This window comes from Schistocerca cancellata, chromosome 1 (assembly GCF_023864275.1).
Source record: "Schistocerca cancellata isolate TAMUIC-IGC-003103 chromosome 1, iqSchCanc2.1, whole genome shotgun sequence".
NCBI classification, from domain to species: domain Eukaryota; kingdom Metazoa; phylum Arthropoda; class Insecta; order Orthoptera; family Acrididae; genus Schistocerca; species Schistocerca cancellata.
This window is the reverse complement of record NC_064626.1, coordinates 233,438,095-233,460,497: the sequence shown is the minus strand read 5'-3', so window position 1 is coordinate 233,460,497 and position 22,403 is coordinate 233,438,095. Positions and strand designations below refer to the sequence as shown.

Below are 22,403 nucleotides of genomic sequence, written 5' to 3'. Positions count from 1 at the left end.
TAAATTTTTAACGTCTTGACCCCATATGGAAGAAAGGGATAGGTATGCACTTGTAATAATGTTAAATAATCTTTAACAAGGTATTTATACATCAATAACCCGTACATTCCACTGCAGTTCTTTTCGTGCTAAGTGATGACAACAATTACAAATTTGGCCATTAAATTGGAGAACACAGACATTCCCGTTCTCCAATACTACTGACGAAGTAGTCTGCTAGACCATTTAGAATAGTTTCCACAGCATGCGACCATCTGACTGTAACCTATACAGTTTCTATATCTTCAAAACCATCGCGCTGCACTGTATCTTCAGCTTCTACTCTGCCACAAACGCGAAAAACTGGTGGAGAAGGCCGCAAGATGTCTTCTGTTAACACGACGGAGACACTGAAGAGTTGGTGAAAAATCCATTCCTTTTGGATAATAATCCAAATGTATATTCAGCATGACGTCTTGCTCTATACAGGCTATAATTAACCCAATCGCATCAAATGACGAGCTGTATTCGCAGAGGAGAAAGAAGGGCATGGTAGTGTACGAAGTGAGGTGTTGCTCTATATTGAGAAGACTGTTTCGGTGTCTTCCATACCCAAGAATCATGCTTGCTGATGTGTAAAACAATCGAAGTAGTTTATACAAGGTGTTCGGAAATTCCCGTCACAAACGTGTAGGACTTGTACAAGGATTTCGAATAGGAACCCATGTCCGGAAACGTACTGTTTCCTTTCTGCGATAGTTTCAGTTCGGATGTGTAACGCGTCCACGTTTGCTGACGGAAAGAGAAAATTCTCAGGATTGCTTGTCCTGGTAGGCAATAGAGTAGACAGGATGACGTGTACTACTTATAATGGGGTCTTACGCAGAGTTTAATTCGCGAGACTCCTGTAGAGACAGAGGAAGATTTAATAGGTTTGATGAAGATAAAATCATATATGAAGATAAAATATTAAATGAAAAACTTGAAAGTGAATCAGTTAATTTCTTCAGATGTTTCGATAATATACTTAAATAAAAATAGTAAAACATAGAAATAAGCACAACTGTAAAATCAATATAAGTAATTCATAAGCCAAATTGTTAAGATAAATAACCTCTGTACAAAAGCATATCATAATCTGTGGAAGACCTATAATGTTATCTCTGTGAACTACATATAAGAAGATCTTTGTAACTGTTTTGTTTATATAAGATATTTTCGATGTGTAAAGTGTACAAGTTGTGTAAGATGTTAAGTGTGTGTGAGACTCTACACAAATGGACCATTAGGAAACTGTAAGTACAAATTGTTCTCAAACTTTAGCCACTAACCTCACAGAAAGAATTGATACCCAACTAAAAATCGCGTTTCTTATGTATTACAGTAAAAGTCAACAAAATGAAGCAGACTCACACACACTGACAACATCAAAAGAAATGGATTAACACACATAAAAAAACGCACTTGAAAATGAGAATTATTTCTCGAAACGCGTCGTGCGAATAATAAAATAAAGAAAAAATCGTGACTGGTAGCAGATTATTTATTTATAAACAAACCTATTATATCTACAGTCGCAGGCTTTCAAAAACCATTTATAATGGATCTAATCAGAGGAAGATTTGCTAGACACCAGGTGAGATGGAGAATGTGTACCAGAACATGTTTCGTAGGTAACAACGTTGGCGGTCACCACATGGAGCCGTTGTAATGTGTTAGTAGTTCTGTTCATACAGTATGCTCGGTTCTTTTTTGTTTTGGAGTAATGAAACCACATAATGTTTAAATGTTAATACAGTAAAACTTGCTCAAATCGGCACGTTTATAATTCAGAAATCTGCCCAAACCGTACAAGTATTTCAGTCCCGATGCATTCAGTGCACTTTTATAAGCTGATTTTTTGTATAAAGTGGAACTACTTCATAATTCATTGTACAATGTGGAAAAGAGCTTATACTGTACTACTGCATTACAGTTCAATAGTTATTCGCGACTCTAGAAGGACGTTACTCATAACACCTCTGTTAAGCGGCGCAAAACCAAGAAAATGATGTCTAGCGAAGCACGGCACTGCTGGTGTGGACCTAAAACCGCGCCGCTCTGTGTAACGACGAATAAGTTACGCTCAGTGTCGGTACAGTACATCAAAGCCTGCCCGGTTAGCCGTGCGGGAAGGGGTGGGTTCCACTGGGGGCCGAACCGCTCAATAACCCTGGGTTCGGTGTGGGAAGGCGGTGGGGTGAGTGGACTGCTGTAGCCTGTTGTGGGATTGTGAACCACTGAGGGCTACGGCGCGGATGAAGCCATTCCGTCGTTTCTAGGTCCCCAGTTCCATAGAATACAATACATCAAAGGAAACGGTTCGTTCGTCAGCGCTCTGTTTGTCGGCTTTCTCGTTTTACTCATTATTGACGCACGCCCGCGCATAAAGGATCATTGTTGAGCATCTACCAATACTCTGCTGCAATGTGCGCAGTAAAGGAGTTGGGTATTGTTCCGTTAAACAATGGTTTTACCCGGCAAAGTCATTATTTTCTGCCAGTTTCAGTTGACTAGAGAGATTAGACATTAAGAGATACAGTAACATAACGTCGAACAAAGATGAAAAGAAGAGCGAAGTAGACAGGAAATGAAGAAATTAACGAAATAGTGTGGGAATGGTCCGTATGTGCGCGGGCAAAAAACTTACCTTTATCCGGACCCATGTTGCAGACTAAGGCTCTGAGAGCTGCTAAGGAGCTTGGAATTACGGAGTTTAAGGCATCCACAGGATGGTGACAGTTTCAAAGCTAGGCCCAACATCGTGTGGAAAGAAGTGTGGGGAAGCTAAGGATGTGCAGGAAAGTGTAGCAACAGAATGGAAGACAACGCTGTCCAACTTAATTGTGAATTATGACCCGAAAGACGTGTTCAGTGCCGATGAACTGTTTTATCGCGCGCTGCCTTCGAAATCGCTAGCAATTCGAGGTGAAAAGGGCACAGGTGGAAAATTGTCCAAGGAAAGACTCACCGTATTTCTGTGTGGAAACATGTTATGTGAAATGGAGCAGCCACTGGTGATTGGAAAGGCGGCAAAATCGCGTTGTTTCAAAATCATAGACTTCAGTAAACTTACAGTCACATTGCGAAGCAATAAAAAGGCGTGGATGGTGAGCGGTGTTATGGAAGAATGGCTGGGCTCTTTCAGTGCCAAAATGAAAAAAAGGAAATCGCCAAGTTCTCCTTTTCCTAGACAATGCAACCAGCCACCCGAAAGTAACGTTATCAAACGTGAAATTGGCTTGGTTTCCTACAGGTTCACACAACCCATGGACCAGGGGGTTATTTACACGTTCAAGTGTCATTATATGCGATTACTGATGCAATCTGTTATTCTTAATGTTGAACAAGCCGAAAGTGCGTTTGCTCTAGCACGGTCAGTTTCTGTCAAGGAAATGAAACCCTAAACAACAAAGCTTCAACAAAGCGGGGTTTGGGGTTCAAGAACGCGACGCTTCTGTGCCCATCGAAGTTCAAGAAAATGCAGCAGCGATAGCTGAATTAAGGAAAATGCGAAACATTTCATGTAGCGCACATGATTAAATCCGAAGTGATAACTTTCTGTCAGTTCACTCCACTTTCACTTCAGCAACAGATTTAATAGCAATCCGGAACACAGAGAATGATGAAGAAAAAACAAAGGAAGAAGAAGGGGAGCAAAATGATGTCCCTAGAAAAATTAATACGCCTGAAGAAGCCAGTGCATGCGTAAACGATGTTATGCTATTTGCAGCACACACAAATTCTCCCAACTTGTTGGGCTAATGTGTGATGAAAAAAATTGCCCAGAAAAAAAATTGAACAGGAAATTAAAACAAATTTCCCTCCTTGATATGTGGCGTAAAGCAAAGAAACATGGGAATAATATGTACGTACATACAATAATATCCGAATTTAAAGTTCGAGTGAAAATATAGAAATTCCGTGTTATTTATCAATTAGTGTAATAGTCCAGTGTTCTATTGTCCAATATACAGTAAATGAACACCTACTGTGCTGGAGTGAAGGTAAAGGTAAATACAATATATGCGTAATTAAAAATTTTTATTTTACTTTTGTGCATGATACCTGACAAATTTTACGTAGCCCAATGAGTTTTGTGTAAACCAGAAATTTGTCCAATTTGGAAAATTATTTTTGTCCCAGGCAATTCCGTTTTGAGGAAGCTTTACTGTACAAACAAATTTTCAAAAAATGGTTCAAATGGCTCTGAGCACTATGGGACTTAACTGCTGAGGCCATCAGTCCCCTAGACTTAGAACTACTTAAACCTAACTAACCTAAGGACATAACACACATCCATGCCCGAGGCAGGATTCGAACCTGCGACCGTAGCGGTCGTGCGGTTCCAGACTGTAGCGCCTAGAACCGCTCGGCCACACCGGCCGGCCAAACAAATGTGCTTAAGTGATAAATAGATGTTTCGTTATGTTTCCTTCCGAATTGTTACCTACAACTGAACTGCGTCACGTCTAATTCAATTCCTCAAGCAGAAGCGGATAAGTTAAACATCCGACCAATGTCGCAATGTCTGTAAGAACGTTGGTTGTCGTCAGATAGAGCCGTTGCTGTAATGCATCAATAGTGTTCTGTACGTACTGTGTACTCGGTTATTTTTTGTTTTGGATTTAGAGCGTATAATTATAATAAAGAACAACATGTTATTTCATATATTTAATAACATAAAATACCTGTAGTGCACTGTACAAAACATAGATTTACAGGTTCAGAAGCTGAACATCACTTTTTCGTGTTTTAGCTTAGCACTGTTGGATTCTGAAACTGAGCAGTTGTTTGCTAGAATTCCCAATTTTGTATGTAGGAACCCGTTAAGGTTTCGTTGTAAGTCTATTTAATTAGCCTGTTTTTACATTTGTTGAGAGCACTGAATAATCTTTCTGCCTCAATATTTGAGGATGAAATTGCTAGTGAAAGTTAAATGACCACCTCGAGGTTTCGTAAACGTGCTTTCGTAAATGTTATGGCCATGATAATGTTTCAGGCTTCGTAACTTAATTCCAAAACATTTAAGATGGCTTTTTTTTTTTAAATTTCTTCCTCACCTTCAACCCCAAACTTCTTGGCCTCGATGAGAGCTTGACGTCTCCATTCACTGTCTGCTTTTTGCTTGTTGTTTTTTGTCACCAGAAAATAAAAATAAACGCGTCTATCACAGACTTTCTCCAGATTCCATGCCACTTGCTGGACTCGCATTTGGGAGAACGACGGTTCAGTCCCAGGTCCGGCCATCCAGAGTTAGGTTTTCCGTGATTTCCCTAAATCGCTCCAGGCAAATGCTGGGATGGTTCCTTTGAAAGGCCACGGCCGACTTCCTTTCCCATCCTTCCCTAATCGGATGAGACCGATGACCTCGCAGTTTGGTCTCTTCCCCAAAACAAGTCAAAATCCCGTGCCACTTGGGGACAGACGCAAGACAAACACGAAAACATTTTCCCTCTCGGGTCCCGACACCACGAGCGGCACATCTTCACTTCAGAAGTCCTGGTGTAATCGTTCAACTTTTCGTGCGCTTACTGTAAGTATAATAAGAGTAAGTTCTGATGACGCCCTAACAACGGCAATATTATAAGTAATACAGCGAGCTAAAATTAGACGGATTACGTTGAACAGGAGTCCGAGGGAATCCTTTGCTATAATTAATAGGATTACCACCCTAAGTTCGATTTTACCCCAATTTTCCCTAAATTCCTGTCAAAATAACATAGCTCTAAATCACTTACAATCTAAGACGTTTCGACCTAAAAAAAGAATGAAATCCCTAAAATTGGAAACACTGATTCCGGATACCACATTCGGAACTTGGGTTCTGTGCTAGAGAGGCGATTATCGCTGAAACAAACGGTTTTCTGTTATATGGCTGTTTTTCAACACCCGTTTAACTGTACTATCAAAACCGCTCAAAATAACCGATTTCTGAAGTAACGGATTTTCGGCTTTTTTATTCCTTTTATTTCCTGTAATAATCTTAGAAATCGAATAGAGATTGAAAATTTTTTTCTTCCCATTTTCTGGATACATAATATCAAAACATTAAATTAAATAGGCAAATAAAAAAAAATCTTAGTCCGTTCAACGTTTGCTGCTTTTCTCGTAAAGATGTAATTGAATGTTACAAAAAATCACCAGTTTCTCCTACTGATTATAATTCATTGCACATTTCTCAAAAGTAATGTTGTAACCGGGGATAATACCACTATTTGAATATTACGAATTGTCAGTGCGAAAAAGGGGGAAAACTGAGGTTGAAGTACTCTATTTTTCGTGTTAATTTCTCTGTACCAAGGACTAGAAAAAGATAAAGGCATGTTATGTAGACAAAGGCAGCACATCAGCTTCTTTCTATTTTTATTTTAAACTATGAATGAACGGTATTGCGTTTTGTCCTTATATTATGTCGTAAGTTTGTTGTAGCTGCTCCCATTTTCAGTCTTTTAAAGCAAATGGGATACTGTACTGGTACATCATTGATATCGCACTTCGTAAAATACTTGCAGACTAAAGATGGTACCATTCCGTAATACAACTGACGTCCGCCGACGACAATGAGAAGCCGGCCGAAGTGGCCTAGTGGCTCTAGGCGCTTCAGTCTGGAACCGCGCGACCGCTACGATCGCAGGTTCGAATCCTGCCTCGGGCATGGATGTGTGTGATGTCCTTAGGTTAGTTAGGTTTAAGTAGTTCTAAGTTATAGGGTACTGATGACCTCAGATGTTAAGTCCCGTAGTGCTAGGAGCCATTTAAACCAAAATTTCTATTTTAGTACTGGTAGACAGTTACACAGTAATTTTGGGTAAATTTCGATCATGCCAGGAGGAAATCAGGCGTTGTTAAGAAGTAAAAACAAACAGTGTTAATTGAGTATTGCAGATTTACTTTGAAATATCAATATACTAGTTTAGATCTGGCATCGGTCAACTTAGATCACTGTCGGCGAAGCTCTCTTTACAGCCAGTGCAATTAAAGCATTATCACAAGCCTGAGAGCTTTCAAGAGGGTGGAACGACAATCGAAATGCTGACTAGAGATAAAAGTGTTACATTTCGTACAAATTAATAAAAGTAGGTGGAGCAGAAGCCATTTAAAACAAAAAGTCTAAGTAGTACAAAGATACCCCTACTGGAAAAAAATTATCCTGATTGACTGTATTAAAACAGCACTCATCGCCATTCCCATTTTCTTTAAAAACGTCGTACTCTAAAGCAATGCAAATTTTACGAATAAGAATTACTCGTTCTTTAAAAAAACATTTATTTAAAAACGAAGAATTTTAGCACGCAGCTGAGGCTAATTAATATTCCGGTTTTACTACCTGGTTATTCGAAAAAAAAGAAGAAGACCTGCGAGGCCAAATAAATACCGAAAAATACCGGCTATTCAGAACTAAAATACCGGTATCTGTTTTAACCGGTCGGTTTTGCCCGTCCCCACTCTGTGCGCCGCAGACCGACTGCAGGAAGAGGCTCATTCCATGCTGATGCACGGCCTCCAGAGTGTTTGTGCGCCTACGGCCAGCACCTACAGTGTGCGCTACGAGGGGCACGAGTAGCTGCCCCAGATTACTGTGCCCCATTATACGACTCTTGCCTGCGTTGCGGTGCCCTGCTCCCCGTTATACTCCCGTCGCAACTCTGCTGCACATCCTGAATTAAGATAATCAGTGTGGTCGTTATCCAGGCGAGAAGCTGTCAAAGAGCTGTTAGGGTGAAGAAAGAGGAAGGCGGCGGTACCTGCGGCGGGGTGGGCGCAGCAGAGCACGGCGAGGGCGAAGACGACGGCGACGCCGGGTGCGGAGCGAGCGGCCGTGCGGCGCGGCGAGGGCTTGCGCAGCGGAGGGGCGTCCATGGTTGCGCGCGGGCCGCTGTTGACTGCTGGCGGGTGACTGGCGGCGGCTGCTGCCTGCCCGCCGCCTGGGGAAGCCGCGGCGGCCACCAGCGCCGCGGGATGCTGCGCCCAGCGCAGCGGCTAAAGATAACAGGCGCGCGCCCCGCCTTGGCTTCGAGCACCGGCCGCTCCTCTCTGCTGCTCACCTCGTAACCCCCATAGATCGTTCTACCCACAAAATCCCTCCCCTTTCCAGACTGAACACTGGTCGACAAAAATGAATCTTTTTTACGGTTACAAGAACAACGTACCAGGTGCTCCAATTGGCGTTCGAAGGCTTTGTACGAGGGTTGCTCAGAAAGTAATGCACCGCATTGTTTTCCTTAGCCGAAAACAATGCCGCCAAAGAAACGTTACGTACGTATTATTTGAAGTCTCCTGAGTGAGCGCGCCAAGTTCCCGTCACTTCCGACAGATAGCGCACGTGCAGGACAGTTTGAAAATACCGTGTGTAGGTGCTGTAAGTTACACTACTGGCCATTAAAATTGCTACACCAAGAAGAAATGCAGATGATAAACGGGTATTCATTGGACAAATATACTAGAACTGACATGTGATTACATTTTCACGCAATTTGGGTGCATAGAGCCTGAGATATCAGTCCCCAGAACAACCACCTCTGGCCGTAATAACGACCTTGATGTGCCTGGGCATTGAGTCAAACAGAGCTTGGATGGCGTGTACAGGTACAGCTGCCCATGCAGCTACAACACGATACCACAGTTCATCAAGAGCAGTGAGTGGCGTATTGTGACGAGCCAGTTGCTCGGCCACCATTGACCAGACGTTTTCGATTGTTGAGAGATCTGGAGAATGTATTGGCCAGGGCAGCATTCGAACATTTTCTCTATCGAGAAAGGGCCGTACAGGACCTGCAACATGCGGTCGTGCATTATCCTGCTGAAATGTAGGGTTTCGTAGGGATCGAATGAAGGGCAGAGCCACGGGTCGTAACACATCTGAAATGTAACGTCCAGTGTTCAAAGTGCCGTCAATGCGAACAAGAGGTGACCGAGACGTGTAACCAATGGCACCCCATACATCACGTCGGGTGATACGCCAGTATGGCGATGACGAATGTACGCTTCCAGTGTGCGTTCACCGCGATGTCACAAACACGGATGCGACCATAATGATGCTATAAACTGAACCTGGATTCGTCCGAAAAAATGACGTTTTGTCATTCGTGCACCCAGGTCCGACGTTGAGTATACCATCGCAGGCGCTCCTGTCTGTGATGCAGCGTCGAGGGTAACCGCAGCCACGGTCTCCGAGCTGATAGTCCATGCTGTTGCAAACGTCGTCGAACTGTTCGTGCAGATGGTTGTTGTCTTGCAAACGCCCCCACCTGTTGACTCAGGAATCGAGACGTCGCTGCACGATCCGTTACAGCCATACGGATACGATGCCTGTCATCTCGACTGCTAGTGATGCGAGGCCGTTGGGATCCAGCACGTCGTTCCGTATTACCCTCCTGAACCCACCGATTCCATGTTCTGCCGACAGTCACTGGATCTCGACCAATGCGAACAGCAATGTCGCGATACGATAAATCGCAATCGCGATAGGCTACAATCCGACCTTTACCAAAGTCGGAAACGTGATGGTACGCATTTCTCCTCCTTACAGAGGCATCACAACAACGTTTCACCAGGCAACGCCGGTCAACTGCTGTTTGTCTATGAGAAATCGGTTGGAAACTTCCTCATGTCAGCACGTTGTAGGTGTCGCCATCGGCGCCAACCTTGTGTGAATGCTCTGAAAAGCTAATCATTTGCATATCACAGCATCTTCTTCTTGTCGGTTAAATTTCGCGTCTGTAGCACGTCATCTTCGTGGTGTAGCAATTTTAATGGCCAGTAGTGTACTATTTAACGTCTCCTGAGTGAGTGCGACAAGTTCCCGTCAGTTCTGACAGAAAGCGCAGCTACAGGACAGTTTGAAAATGGCGTGTGTAGGTGATGTAAGTTACAAGCAACGTTCAGTCACTGAATTTCTCACTGCAGAGAGAGAAACTATGGGGAATATTCACAAATGCTTGTGCGAAGTGTATGGAGCATCTGCTGTCGACAGACGTACAGTTAGTCGCTGGGAACGGAGGGTGAGGTCATCAGAAGGCGGTTCGGCGGAGCTCCACGATTTGCAGCGGTCGGGGAGACCATATACGGCTGTCACACCTGACATGTTGCAGCGAGCTGATGTTGTCATTCGTAAGGACAGACGCATCACTCGTGAATTCAAAAGTGCTCAGTAATCCAGCTGGCACAATGAGTGTGCGTAGTGACTTAACAATGTGGGATACAATGGTCGAGCAACTCCCCACAAGCCACACACAGTGCTAAGCGACACTCGAGATGATGTAAAGAGTGATGCTACTGGACAGTCAATGATTGGAAAAGAGTAGTTTGGAGTAATGAATCACGCTATGCTCTAGGGCAATTCGATGTAAGGGTTTGTGTTTGGCAAATGCCATTATTTGTAGTGCCAACAATGAATTATGGACAAGATGGTACGGTACGCAGGTGTTTTTCGTGGGTAGGGTGCGATTCCACCATTACACTGAAGAAAACACTAAATACTGATGATGTGAATACATTTTACTGCATTGTGTAATGCGTAGATTAGAGGAACAGTTCGGAGCGATGAGTATTCGTATCAGCATGACAATAAGAGACGTCGATGATGCAGTGGTTTGTGGACAACAAATGTTACTGAAATGTACTGGTCTGCCCAGAGTCCCCATCTGAACTGAGTGGAAAATGTTTGGGATGATTTAGAAAGTAGACAACGCTCGACATCCCAGCATCCAACTTGAATACCTTCGGTTGTTTGAGGTAGAATGGGCTGCCATCTCCACAGATATTCTGACACATCACTAAAAGTGTCCCCAACAGAGTTGAAACGTAAAGCTGAAGATTGGACACATCCATATTAATGTCGACTAATAGCTGTGATCGGGTAGTGTATAGGATACACTTCGCAAAATGAAACGCAGTCGCAACAATACTTCCAAATGCAAAGAAAAAAAATCTGTCAATACACAAAAAAATCAAAGAAATGAATTACACAAGAGTAAAGCAAAACAGGAGAATCATATCTAAAAATATTTTCTTCATGATTTCCTGGGATACTTTGGCTCAGGGATGTCGCTTCGTACGGACCAGCAATAGTCGGCCAACATTTAAATACTCCATTTTCTTGACAAGCTTTTCCGTTCGAGAAATGTCCTGTTGGATGTGTTCGTCACTATTGATGCCATTCAAGAAATGTAGTTTAAGTCACATGTTACATTCCCTCCAGATAATCATTCAAGAAAAGTAATTTAAGGAACACGTTATTCCATTAAGTTGATATGATCTCTGTAGTTCATGTACAATATCACGAAATTTCTCTGCCCCAGAAGCTTGCCCTTCAGTTATGATTGCAAATAGAGGCAACGCTTTCCTTCACCGCGGCACTAGGATGGAGATGGTGGCGATTCCATCGCCCCAGCCAGCTTTTACCACTGGGAATGCTCCCTGGCGCTCATGTGATAGCAGACTGAGGGGACGCGGGACTATCTTGAGAAGGATACCCCCGCTTCTATGTAGGACTAAACCCGGTACTTCGTGGGCCGTAGTTTAGCACTCTACCAGCTAGACCAGTACGGACACTCTCTGCCCTGTAGTTGCCTAAACAGTTCTTGCACACAATTGTGAAATCCAGTTATCCCATTCCGCGAGGCTGCTACGGTCGCAGGTTCGAATCCTGCCTCGGGCATGGGTGTTTGTGCTGTCCTTAGGTTTAAGTAGTTCTAAGTTCTAGGGGACTTATGACCTAAGATGTTGAGTCCCATAGTGCTCAGAGCCATTTGAACCAGTTATCCCATTCATTCACCATTCAATGTCCGCCCCCGGTAGCTGAATGGGCTGGCACGGTAGCTCAGCGTGTTCGGTCAGAGAGCTGGTTGGCCTCTGTAATAAAAAAAAACGAGAAGAAGGATCAACAACGAACTGGAACGGATGTCGTGTGACGTCCGCAACGACCAAACACAACTATCAACAACGAACAAAATGAAAAAAAAAAATCGTCAGCGTGACCGATTGTCAATCCTCTGGGCCCGGGTTCGATTCTCGCCTGGGTCGGGCAATTTTCTCCACCCAGGGACTGGGTGTTGTGCTGTCCTCGTCATCATCCTTTCATCCTCATAGACTGCAGGTCGCCGAAGTGGCGTCAAATTGAAAGACCGGCACCTGGCCAAGGGGGGCACCTAGCCATACGAATAAATAAAAAAACACCAATCAGTAAATCAAGGAAATGTTCATCCGACATTAATTCCCCACTTTACGGTCTGCAACAGCTCCTGCCTCTATTTTTGCCTCACTGATCCTTGGAAGCTTATCTCGTAAGCATGAGATTCCAGGTAGAGTTCTCTACATTGCATTCACAAAGGTTTTGACACGATCCATTTTAATGTGCAGTGGAGGTAGGTACACAATTTTCCGACCAACAAAATGAGTGTTCACTACATTGTTCTGTCCAAATATAGAGCATGCCGATCAGGGCATTTTTCCCGTAATAGTGATTGTTTCCGTCTCAGATGTCCCGCTTGCACAGAGAGCAGCAATTCTTTGTCTACGAGAGCTGCATGTTGAGAAGAATTGCAAGTACCTTCAGTACCTCACTAATAAGCCTTTTCTTTTTCTTACATTGGACAGGTGTGAGAAGCAGTTTGAAGTTCTCTGCGTGTTCGTCAGATGAAGTAATTGAGAAACCGCCGGCCGCGGTGGCCGTGCGGTTCTAGGCGCTCCAGTCCGGAGCCGCGCTGCTGCTACGGTCGCAGGTTCGAATCCTGCCTCGGGCATGGGTGTGTGTGATGTCCTTAGGTTAGTTAGGTTTAAGTAGTTCTAAGTTCTAGCGGACTAATGACCACAGCAGTTGAGTCCCATAGAGCTCAAAGCTATTTGAACCATTTGAATTGAGAAACCGGAACACATGGATCATTTTCTTATTGCGGAAAAGTACGGTACTGCTGTAAGACTAACTTTTCTGGTATCTTGCACTGAAATCATAACCAAAAGTCTTCGCAACGGACTCGATATCATTGCCAAAAAGATTGAAATCTCCCGTGAAATACTTATAAAAAACGGATAAGTGGGAGTAGAATTCGCGCTCAGAGGATTCCGTACAAAATCATGTATATAGATAACAATAGTAATAATTTCGTGTAGCCGAATAGCCTGGTACAGGTGTTTCTATTGGACGTCACTTCGGCGACTTGCGTGTCCCTAACCTACCCCAGTTATCCAACCCTTATTTCTGTCCTCTCCTCACATCTTTGAGAGTTAATGTCTGGAATAACACGAAGACCGACAAATCCGTGGACCGACCGAGATTCGATTCCGCGACCTACGCATAAATTCCACAATTCCAGAACTCAAAACAGAACAATTTTTCTCTTGAAAAAAAGTTTCAGAACAAGGAGAAAAAATAAAAACAAAAACTATCCATTATCTTTACGATTAAAGGACAAGGTACAACATATTTGCAAATAAAGCACGATAACGTGGAAGTCTCTGCCACTTCTAACCGGCGAAAAACACGGGCGTGAGGATCGTTGTCACATCCGACTACATAGTGGCCGTTCTCTGCCTCGTGATGACTGGGTGTTGTGTGACGTCCTTAGGTTAGTTAGGTTTAAGTGGTTCTAAGTTCTAGGGGACTGATGACCATAGATGTTAAGTCCCATAGTGCTCAGAGCCATTTGAACCATTTGAACCATAGTGGCCGTAGAGTCCGAGGGGTCATACCATCGAATAGTCTTCGTCCGAGGGAAACGGAAAAGTCGGACTGAGAAGAAGTGCAACCGACAAAGCAGCTTCTGCTGATCGAGTAAGGAAAGCCAAGTGTCGGCGAATTCAGTGCCAGTGTTTCCGTCTGCAAGAGACAAGCCTGTGTAGTAATGCATCAGGTCGGCGAAGTGTGTCGCAAAAACGTCGGATCGAGCGAGGTGGCGCAGTGGTTAGCACACTGGACTCGCATTTGGAAGGACGACCATTCAACCCGGCGTCCGGCCATCCTGGTTTAGGTTTTCCGTGATTTCCCTAAATCGCTCCAGACAAATGCCGGGATAGTTCTTTTGAAAGGGCACAGCCGACTTCCTTCCCCGTCCTAACCTAATCCGATGAGACCGATGACCTCGCTGTCTGGTCTCCTTCCCCAAACAACCCAACCCAACCCAAAGATCAGTCAGGATCAGATTATGAATGATCCTATACTACGAAGAGGTGACTTCCATCTGGTGGACAGGAAGACGAACGTGAAACTACATTGTTTCCCAGGATATAAGTGGCGCGGCGATTTCAACAAAGGAGAGGCATTATTGTACACCTCAACGGGAGAGCAAAGATCTGGCAGTAAGGTGTGTCATTGATAAAACGACAGCTTCCAAAAAACTTTTTATGGTATAAAATTCTCGTTAGTGCTAACCTCTTCATCTCAGAGTAGCACTTGCAACCTACGTCCTCAATTATTTGCTTGACGTATTCCAATCTCTGTCTTCCTCTACAGTTTTTGCCCTCTACGGCTCCCTCTAGTACCACGGAAGTCATTCCCTCATGTCTTAACAGATGTCCTATCATCCTCTCCCTTCTCCTTGTCAGTGTTTTCCACATATTCCTTTCCTCTCCGATTCTGCGTAGAACCTCCTCATTACTTACCTTATCAGTCCACCTAATTTTCAACATTTGTCTATAGCACCACATCTCAAATGCTTCGATTCTCTTTTGTTCCGGTTTTCCCACAGTTCATGTTCCACTAACATACAATTCTGTACTCCAGACGTACATCCTCAGAAATCTCTTCCTCAAATTAAGGCTGGTATTTGATATTAGTAGACTTCTCTTGGCCAGAAATGCCTTTTTTGCCATAGCGAGTCTGCTTTTGATGCCCTCCTTGCTCCGTCCGTCATTGGTTATTTTGCTGCCTAGGTAGCAGAATTCGTTAACTTCATTGACTTCGTGACCATCAATCCTGATGTTAAGTTTCTCGCTGTTCTCATTTCTACCACTTCTCATTACCTTCGTCTTTCTCCGATTTACTCTCAAACCATAATGTGTACTCATTAGACTGTTCATTACGTTCAGCAGATCATTTAATTCTTCTTCACTTTCACTCAGGATAGCAATGTCAACAGCGAATCGTATCATTGATATCCTTTCACCTTGTATTTTAATTCCACTCCTGAACCTTTCTTTTATTTCTATCATTGCTTCCTCGATGTACATATTGAAGAGTAGGGGCGAAAGGCTACAGCCTTGTCTTACACCCTTCTTAATACGAGCACTTCGTTCTTGATCGTCCACTCTTATTATTCCCTCTTGGTTGTTGTACATATTGTATATGACCCGTCTCTCCCTATAGCTTACCCCTACTTTTTTCAGAATCTCGAACAGCTTGCACCATTTTATATTGTCGAACGCTTTTTCCAGGTCGACAAATCCTATGAAAGTGTCTTGATTTTTTTCTTTAGCCTTGCTTCCATTATTAGCCGTAACGTCAGAATTGCCTCTCTCGTCCCTTTACTTTTTCTAAAGCCAAACTGATCGTCACCTAGCGCATTCTCAATTTTCTTTTCCATTCTTCTGTATATTATTCTTGTAAGCAGCTTCGATGAATGAGCTGTTAAGCTGATTGTGCGATAATTCTCGCACTTGTCAGCTCTTGCCGTCTTCGGAATTGTGTGGATGATGCTTTTCCGAAAGTCAGATGGTATGTCGCCAGACTCATATATTCTACACACCAACGTGAATAGTCGTTTTGTTGCCACTTCCCCCAATGATTTTAGAAATTCTGATGGAATGTCATCTATCCCTTCTGCCTTATTTGACCGTAAGTCCTCCAAAGCTCTTTTAAATTCCGATTCTAATACTGGATCCCCTATCTCTTCTAAATCGACTCCTGTTTCTTCTTCTATCACATCAGACAAATCTTCACCCTCATAGATGCTTTCAATGTATTCTTTCCACCTATTTGCTCTCTCCTCTGCATTTAACAGTGGAATTCCCGTTGCACTCTTAAAATTCTCGTACATGCCGCAATTTAGAATTGATCCGGCCACCATCTGCAGTGGGAGTCAGACTGACCTGTGGAAGACATATAAATAAGTGAGATGTAATTGAATGAATACCTCGAGAACATGTTAAGGCGTTACGACATATAAACAACACTGAAGCCTTTACTTTGATATCGGGAAGTCCCAACCCTCCAAGCGGATGGTGCCTTGCCACTACTTCATACCGGAATCGAAAAATATGACTTTCGCGTAGGAAGTAACCGGATAATTGCTTCAATTTGCACGCCGTCATCGCGGGGAGCGGGAATACCTGTGCAAATTAATACATTTTACTGAAAATGTGGGAATCTAGCATCCGTCACTAGAGATGGGAAAAGTCGTTCATCCTTGGGAACTAGTTCGCTGGTAATCACTCTTTTTTGGGAACCGTTCATTTTTACTCGTTCACCGTTCATTGTGCTTGGTATGTGGTTCTTATGAAACATTCAAAATTAGTAGCATAGGTGACTGAAGATGGTAGGCGCCAAGAGTGGGCAGTTGGCTCCCCCCTGGAGAACTGAGTTTTTATTCATAACAGAATTCTCACACGTAATTTTCGTGATTCTGCAAAACACCTCGTTTAGCCAACTGTATGTAGCGTTATGTGGCTGATCGCAGTGAAATAATATAAGGTGGTGCACGAAAAACCGGCTCGCCAATTACGCACGATTTGTTGCCCGCTACGACCAGAATAGATAAACATGTAATAATTAGGCAGTGAAAAAATAACAAATAAGCTAATGCAAACAACTTCGAAACAATAGATGACGATTGGGAAGCAACAATGAGCAGTCTAGTACTCGGGGCCGATTTTTCGTGCGCCACCTTGTACCACTGAAATAATATTCTGGGAGTTATCATATTCTCTTTACAAAATGTGACACCATACACTCGATTACGGAGCACGGGCTAGATTCGGTTGTAAGTCGGTCTGCCTTCCATAACAATGAACATGCTTTTACCCTGGATCAAAAGAAGATGGAAAATGGCCACGCGTGTGTGCAGTGCCGACGTCCTTTGCATGTGTAATAACAAAAAATCTTGCCTTTTTACAAGTATTTCTTCTGCTCTTTATCGAAATAGTGAAGTAAGCTGATACGCTGTTTTGTTACCTGAGAAGATGTATGTATTACATAGCACGTAATTTTTATGTAATTTACGTAATTATAAAATATATTTTAGTTACCGGTCATGGACGCTGAATAGAATACGGAAAGAACGAGAAGTTCAGAGTTCAAAAAAGGTTGAAACAGATCTACAGTGGAAGTGCGAAGCGAACGAAACGAACAACAACAACTCGATACTGAACTAACTAGAAGCAGTCGGCAGTCACCAGTGAAGTCGGAGTAGATACTCCGTGCGAATTGGTATGGGTGGAGGTTATACTTAACAGCCGAACTAAGTTAATAATTGGTTCCTTCTACCGACCCCCAGACTCCGATGATACAGTTGCTGAACAGTTCAGAGAGTCTCGTAACAAATAAATACCCCACTCATGCGGTTATAGTTGGTGGGGACTTCAACCTTCTCTCGATATTTTGGCAAAAATACTTGTTCAAAACCGGTGGTAGGCAGAAAACATCTTCCGAAATTGTCGTAAATGCTTTCTCCGAAAATTATTTCGAGCAGTTAGTCCACGAACCCACGTGAATTGTAAATGGTTGCGAAAACACACTTGACCTCTTAGCCACAAACAATCCAGAGCTAATAGAGAGCATCATGACTGATACAGGGATTAGTGATCACAAGGTCGTTGTAGCTAGGCTCAATACCGTTTCTTCCAAATCCACCAGAAACAAACGCAAAACAATTTTATTTAAAAAAGCGGATAATGTGTCACTAGAAGCCTTCCTAAGAGACAATCTCCATTCCTTCCCAACTGACTATGCAAATGTAGACGAGATGTGGCTCAAATTCAAAGATATAGTAGCAACAGCAATTGAGAGATTCATACCTCATAAATTGGTAAGAGATGGAACTGATCCCCGATGGTACACAAAACAGGTCCGAATACTGTTGCAGAGGCAACGGAAAAAGCATGCGAAGTTCAGAAGAATGTGAAATCCCGAAGATTGGCTAAAATTTACAGACGCGCGAAATTTGGCACGGACTTCAATGCAAGATGCCTTTAATAGGTTCCACAACGAAATTTTGTCTCTAAATTTGGTAGAAAATCCGAAGAAATTCTGGTCGCATGTAAAGTACACAAGCGGAAAGACGCAGTCAATACCTTCGCTGCGCAGTGCCGATGGTACTGTTACCGACGACTGTGCCGCTAAAGCGGAGTTATTGAACGCAGTTTTCAGAAATTCCTTCACCAGGGAAGACGAATGGAATATTCCAGAATTTGAAACACGAACAGCTGCTAGCATGAGTTTCTTAGAAGTAGGTACCTTAGGGGTTTCGAAGCAACTCAAATCGCTTGATACTGGCAAGTCTTCAGGTCCAGATTGTATACCGATTAGGTTCCTTTCAGATTACGCTGATACATTAGCTCCCTACTTAGCAATCATATACACTCCTGGAAATGGAAAAAAGAACACATTGACACCGGTGTGTCAGACCCACCATACTTGCTCCGGACACTGCGAGAGGGCTGTACAAGCAATGATCACACGCACGGCACAGCGGACACACCAGGAACCGCGGTGTTGGCCGTCGAATGGCGCTAGCTGCGCAGCATTTGTGCACCGCCGCCGTCAGTGTCAGCCAGTTTGCCGTGGCATACGGAGCTCCATCGCAGTCTTTAACACTGGTAGCATGCCGCGACAGCGTGGACGTGAACCGTATGTGCAGTTGACGGAGTTTGAGCGAGGGCGTATAGTGGGCATGCGGGAGGCCGGGTGGACGTACCGCCGAATTGCTCAACACGTGGGGCGTGAGGTCTCCACAGTACATCGATGTTGTCGCCAGTGGTCGGCGGAAGGTGCACGTGCCCGTCGACCTGGGACCGGACCGCAGCGACGCACGGATGCACGCCAAGACCGTAGGATCCTACTTAGTGTCGTAGGGGACCGCACCGCCACTTCCCAGTAAATTAGGGACACTGTTGCTCCTGGGGTATCGGCGAGGACCATTCACAACCGTCTCCATGAAGCTGGGCTACGGTCCCGCACACCGTTAGGCCGTCTTCCGCTCACGCCCCAACATCGTGCAGCCCGCCTCCAGTGGTGTCGCGACAGGCGTGAATGGAGGGACGAATGGAGACGTGTCGTCTTCAGCGATGAGAGTCGCTTCTGCCTTGGTGCCAATGATGGTCGTATGCGTGTTTGGCGCCGTGCAGGTGAGCGCCACAATCAGGACTGCATACGACCGAGGCACACAGGGCCAACACCCGGCATCATGGTGTGGGGAGCGATCTCCTACACTGGCCGTACACCACTGGTGATCGTCGAGGGGACACTGAATAGTGCACGGTACATCCAAACCGTCATCGAACCCATCGTTCTACCATTCCTAGACCGGCAAGGGAACTTGCTGTTCCAACAGGACAATGCACGTCCGCATGTATCCCGTGCCACCCAACGTGCTCTAGAAGGTGTAAGTCAACTACCCTGGCCAGCAAGATCTCCGGATCTGTCCCCCATTGAGCATGTTTGGGACTGGATGAAGCGTCGTCTCACGCGGTCTGCACGTCCAGCACGAACGCTGGTCCAACTGAGGCGCCAGGTGGAAATGGCATGGCAAGCCGTTCCACAGGACTACATCCAGCATCTCTACGATCGTCTCCATGGGAGAATAGCAGCCTGCATTGCTGCGAAAGGTGGATATACACTGTACTAGTGCCGACATTGTGCATGCTCTGTTGCCTGTGTCTATGTGCCTGTGGTTCTGTCAGTGTGATCATGTGATGCATCTGACCCCAGGAATGTGTCAATAAAGTTTCCCTTTCCTGGGACAATGAATTCACGGTGTTCTTATTTCAATTTCCAGGAGTGTACAACCGCTCGCTCACCGATAGATCTGTACCTACAGATTGGAAAATTGCGCAGGTCGCACCAGTGTTTAAGAAGGGTAGTAGGAGTAATCCATCGAACTACAGACCTATATCATTGACGTCGGTTTGCAGTGGGGTTTTGGAGCATATACTGTATTCAAACACTATGGATCACCTCGAAGAGAACGATCTACTGATACGTAATCAGCATGGTTTCAGAAAACATCGTTCTTGTGCAACGCAGCTAGCTCTTTATTCGCACGAAGTAATGGCCGCTATCGACAGGGGATCGCAAGTTCGTTCCGTATTTCTAGATTTCCGGAAAGCTTTTGACACCGTTCCTCACAAGCGACTTCTAATCAAGCTGCGGGCCTGCGGGGTATCGTCTCAGTTGTGCGACTGGATTCGTGATTTCCTGTCAGGAAGGTCGCAGTTCGTAGTAATAGACGGCAAATCATCGAGTAAAACTGAAGTGATATCAGGTGTTCCCCAGGGAAGCGTCCTGGGACCTCTGCTGTTCCTAATCTATGTAAATGACCTGGGTGACAATCTGAGCAGTTCTCTTAGGTTGTTCGCAGATGATGCTGTAATTTACCGTCTAGTAAGTTCATCCGAAGACCAGTATCAGTTGCAAAGCGATTTAGAAAAGATTTCTGTATGGTGTGGCAGGTGGCAATTGACGCTAAATAACGAAAAGTGTGAGTTGATCCTCATGAGTTCCAAAATAAATCCGTTGGAATTCGATTACTCGATAAATAGTACAATTCTCAAGGCTGTCAATTCAACTAAGTACCTGGGTGTTAAACTTCAGTTGGAAAGACCCCATAGATAATATTGTGGGGAAGGCGAGCCAAAGGTTGCATTTCATTGGCAGGACACTTAGAAGATCCAACAAGTCCACTAAAGAGACAGCTTACACTACACTCGTTCGTCCTCTGTTAGAATATTGCTGCGCGGTGTGGGATCCTTACCAGGTGGGATTGACGGAGGACATCGAATGGGTCCAAAAAAGGGCAGCTCGTTTTTTATTATCACGTAATAGGGGAGAGAGTGTGGCAGATATGATACGCGAGTTGGGATGGAAGTCATTAAAGCAAAGACGTTTTTCGTCGCGGCGAGATCTAAAATGGTTCAAATGGCTCTGAGCACTATGGGACTTAACAGCTGTGGTCATCAGTCCCCTAGAACTTAGAACTACTTAAACCTAACTAACCTAAGGACATCACACACATCCATGCCCGAGGCAGGATTCGAACCTGCGACCGTAGCAGTCGCGCGGTTCCGGACTGCGCGCCTAGAACCGCGAGACCACCGCGGCCGGCTGGCGAGATCTATTTACGAAATTTCAGTCACCAACTTTCTCTTCCGAATGCGAAAATATTTTGTTGAGCCCAACCTACATAGGTAGGAATGATCATCAAAATAAAATAAGAGAAATCAGAGCTCGAACAGAAATGTTGAGGTGTTCGTTTTTCCCGCGCGCTGTTCGGAACTGGAATGGTAGAGAGATAGTATGATTGTGGTTCGATGAACCCTCTGCCAAGCACTTAAATGTGCAGAGTAATCATGTAGATGTAGATGTGGATGTAGACGACTGGCCGCGCGACGGACGACGCCGGCCGAGCAAGACCCAGACCGGGACAGGCTGAAACGAGACCGGCCGACGTGCCGTTCGGGAACGAGACCAACCGTTTTCCGTTCCCGGGAACTATAAGTAGAAAGCCGCAACCGAAGTGGACTGTAACAGACTGTTCCTTAGAATTCGTTCCTCGCTCGTTCCGTTCATCTTGGTGAACCGTTCCTTTGGACCCGTCAGTTCGCGAACGACCCATCTATATCCGTCACCTCTCATCAGTTGACTGCAGTCATTTTCATCGGACAGTGATGCACGATAAATCCCAAACGATTTATGGTAGCAACCACCGTTGCTCATGGAATAACGACTTGATAAAACAGGGAGCATTTCCGTTCATTGATACAGAGAGTAAACAAAAGGAATCCAGTATGTCATTGACCAAGGCAATGGCATCGGTATAACGTAGCAATACTATAACATCATCCGCATACGCTCGCTCCGAGCAGGCTACCCCCAATATCTTCCAGTGACTAAATTGAGCAGTAATATGGCGAATCAGAGGTCCTAGGGACAATACAGAAAGCGACTTGAAGAAGAGGCTGTCCTGCGGTAAGCCCCATCGAATTGTTGTCTGGATAGTAAATCACCCATTCACCATGTCAGACGCTTGAATACCAGTAAAAAGATTGGATAATACCTGGCACGCAGTATGATTGAAACTGGTCGCCTCGAACACCTGCATCAAAAAACTGTGCCTGACCCAGTCAAATACCTTATTAAAATCAATAAAAAGTAAGGCTCTAGGAACAGAAGTAGCTGCAGCCACCGGGGCGACGTTCCGGCATTCGACTACACAAGTCAGGATCGTGAGCTCAGT

At 44.5% G+C, this 22,403-nt stretch overlaps 1 protein-coding gene across 1 annotated transcript in view; it reads right to left on the bottom strand.

Annotated features, from left to right (window-relative positions):
* LOC126166389 (putative carbonic anhydrase 3) overlaps window positions 1-22,403 on the bottom strand; it is a 594,590-nt gene that overhangs the window by 463,846 nt on the left and 108,341 nt on the right. Inside the window, exon 2 of the mRNA XM_049920402.1 lies at window positions 7,767-8,001. Within this exon, the coding sequence (XP_049776359.1) occupies window positions 7,767-8,001 (235 nt within the window). The remainder of the gene's footprint in view (window positions 1-7,766; window positions 8,002-22,403) is intronic.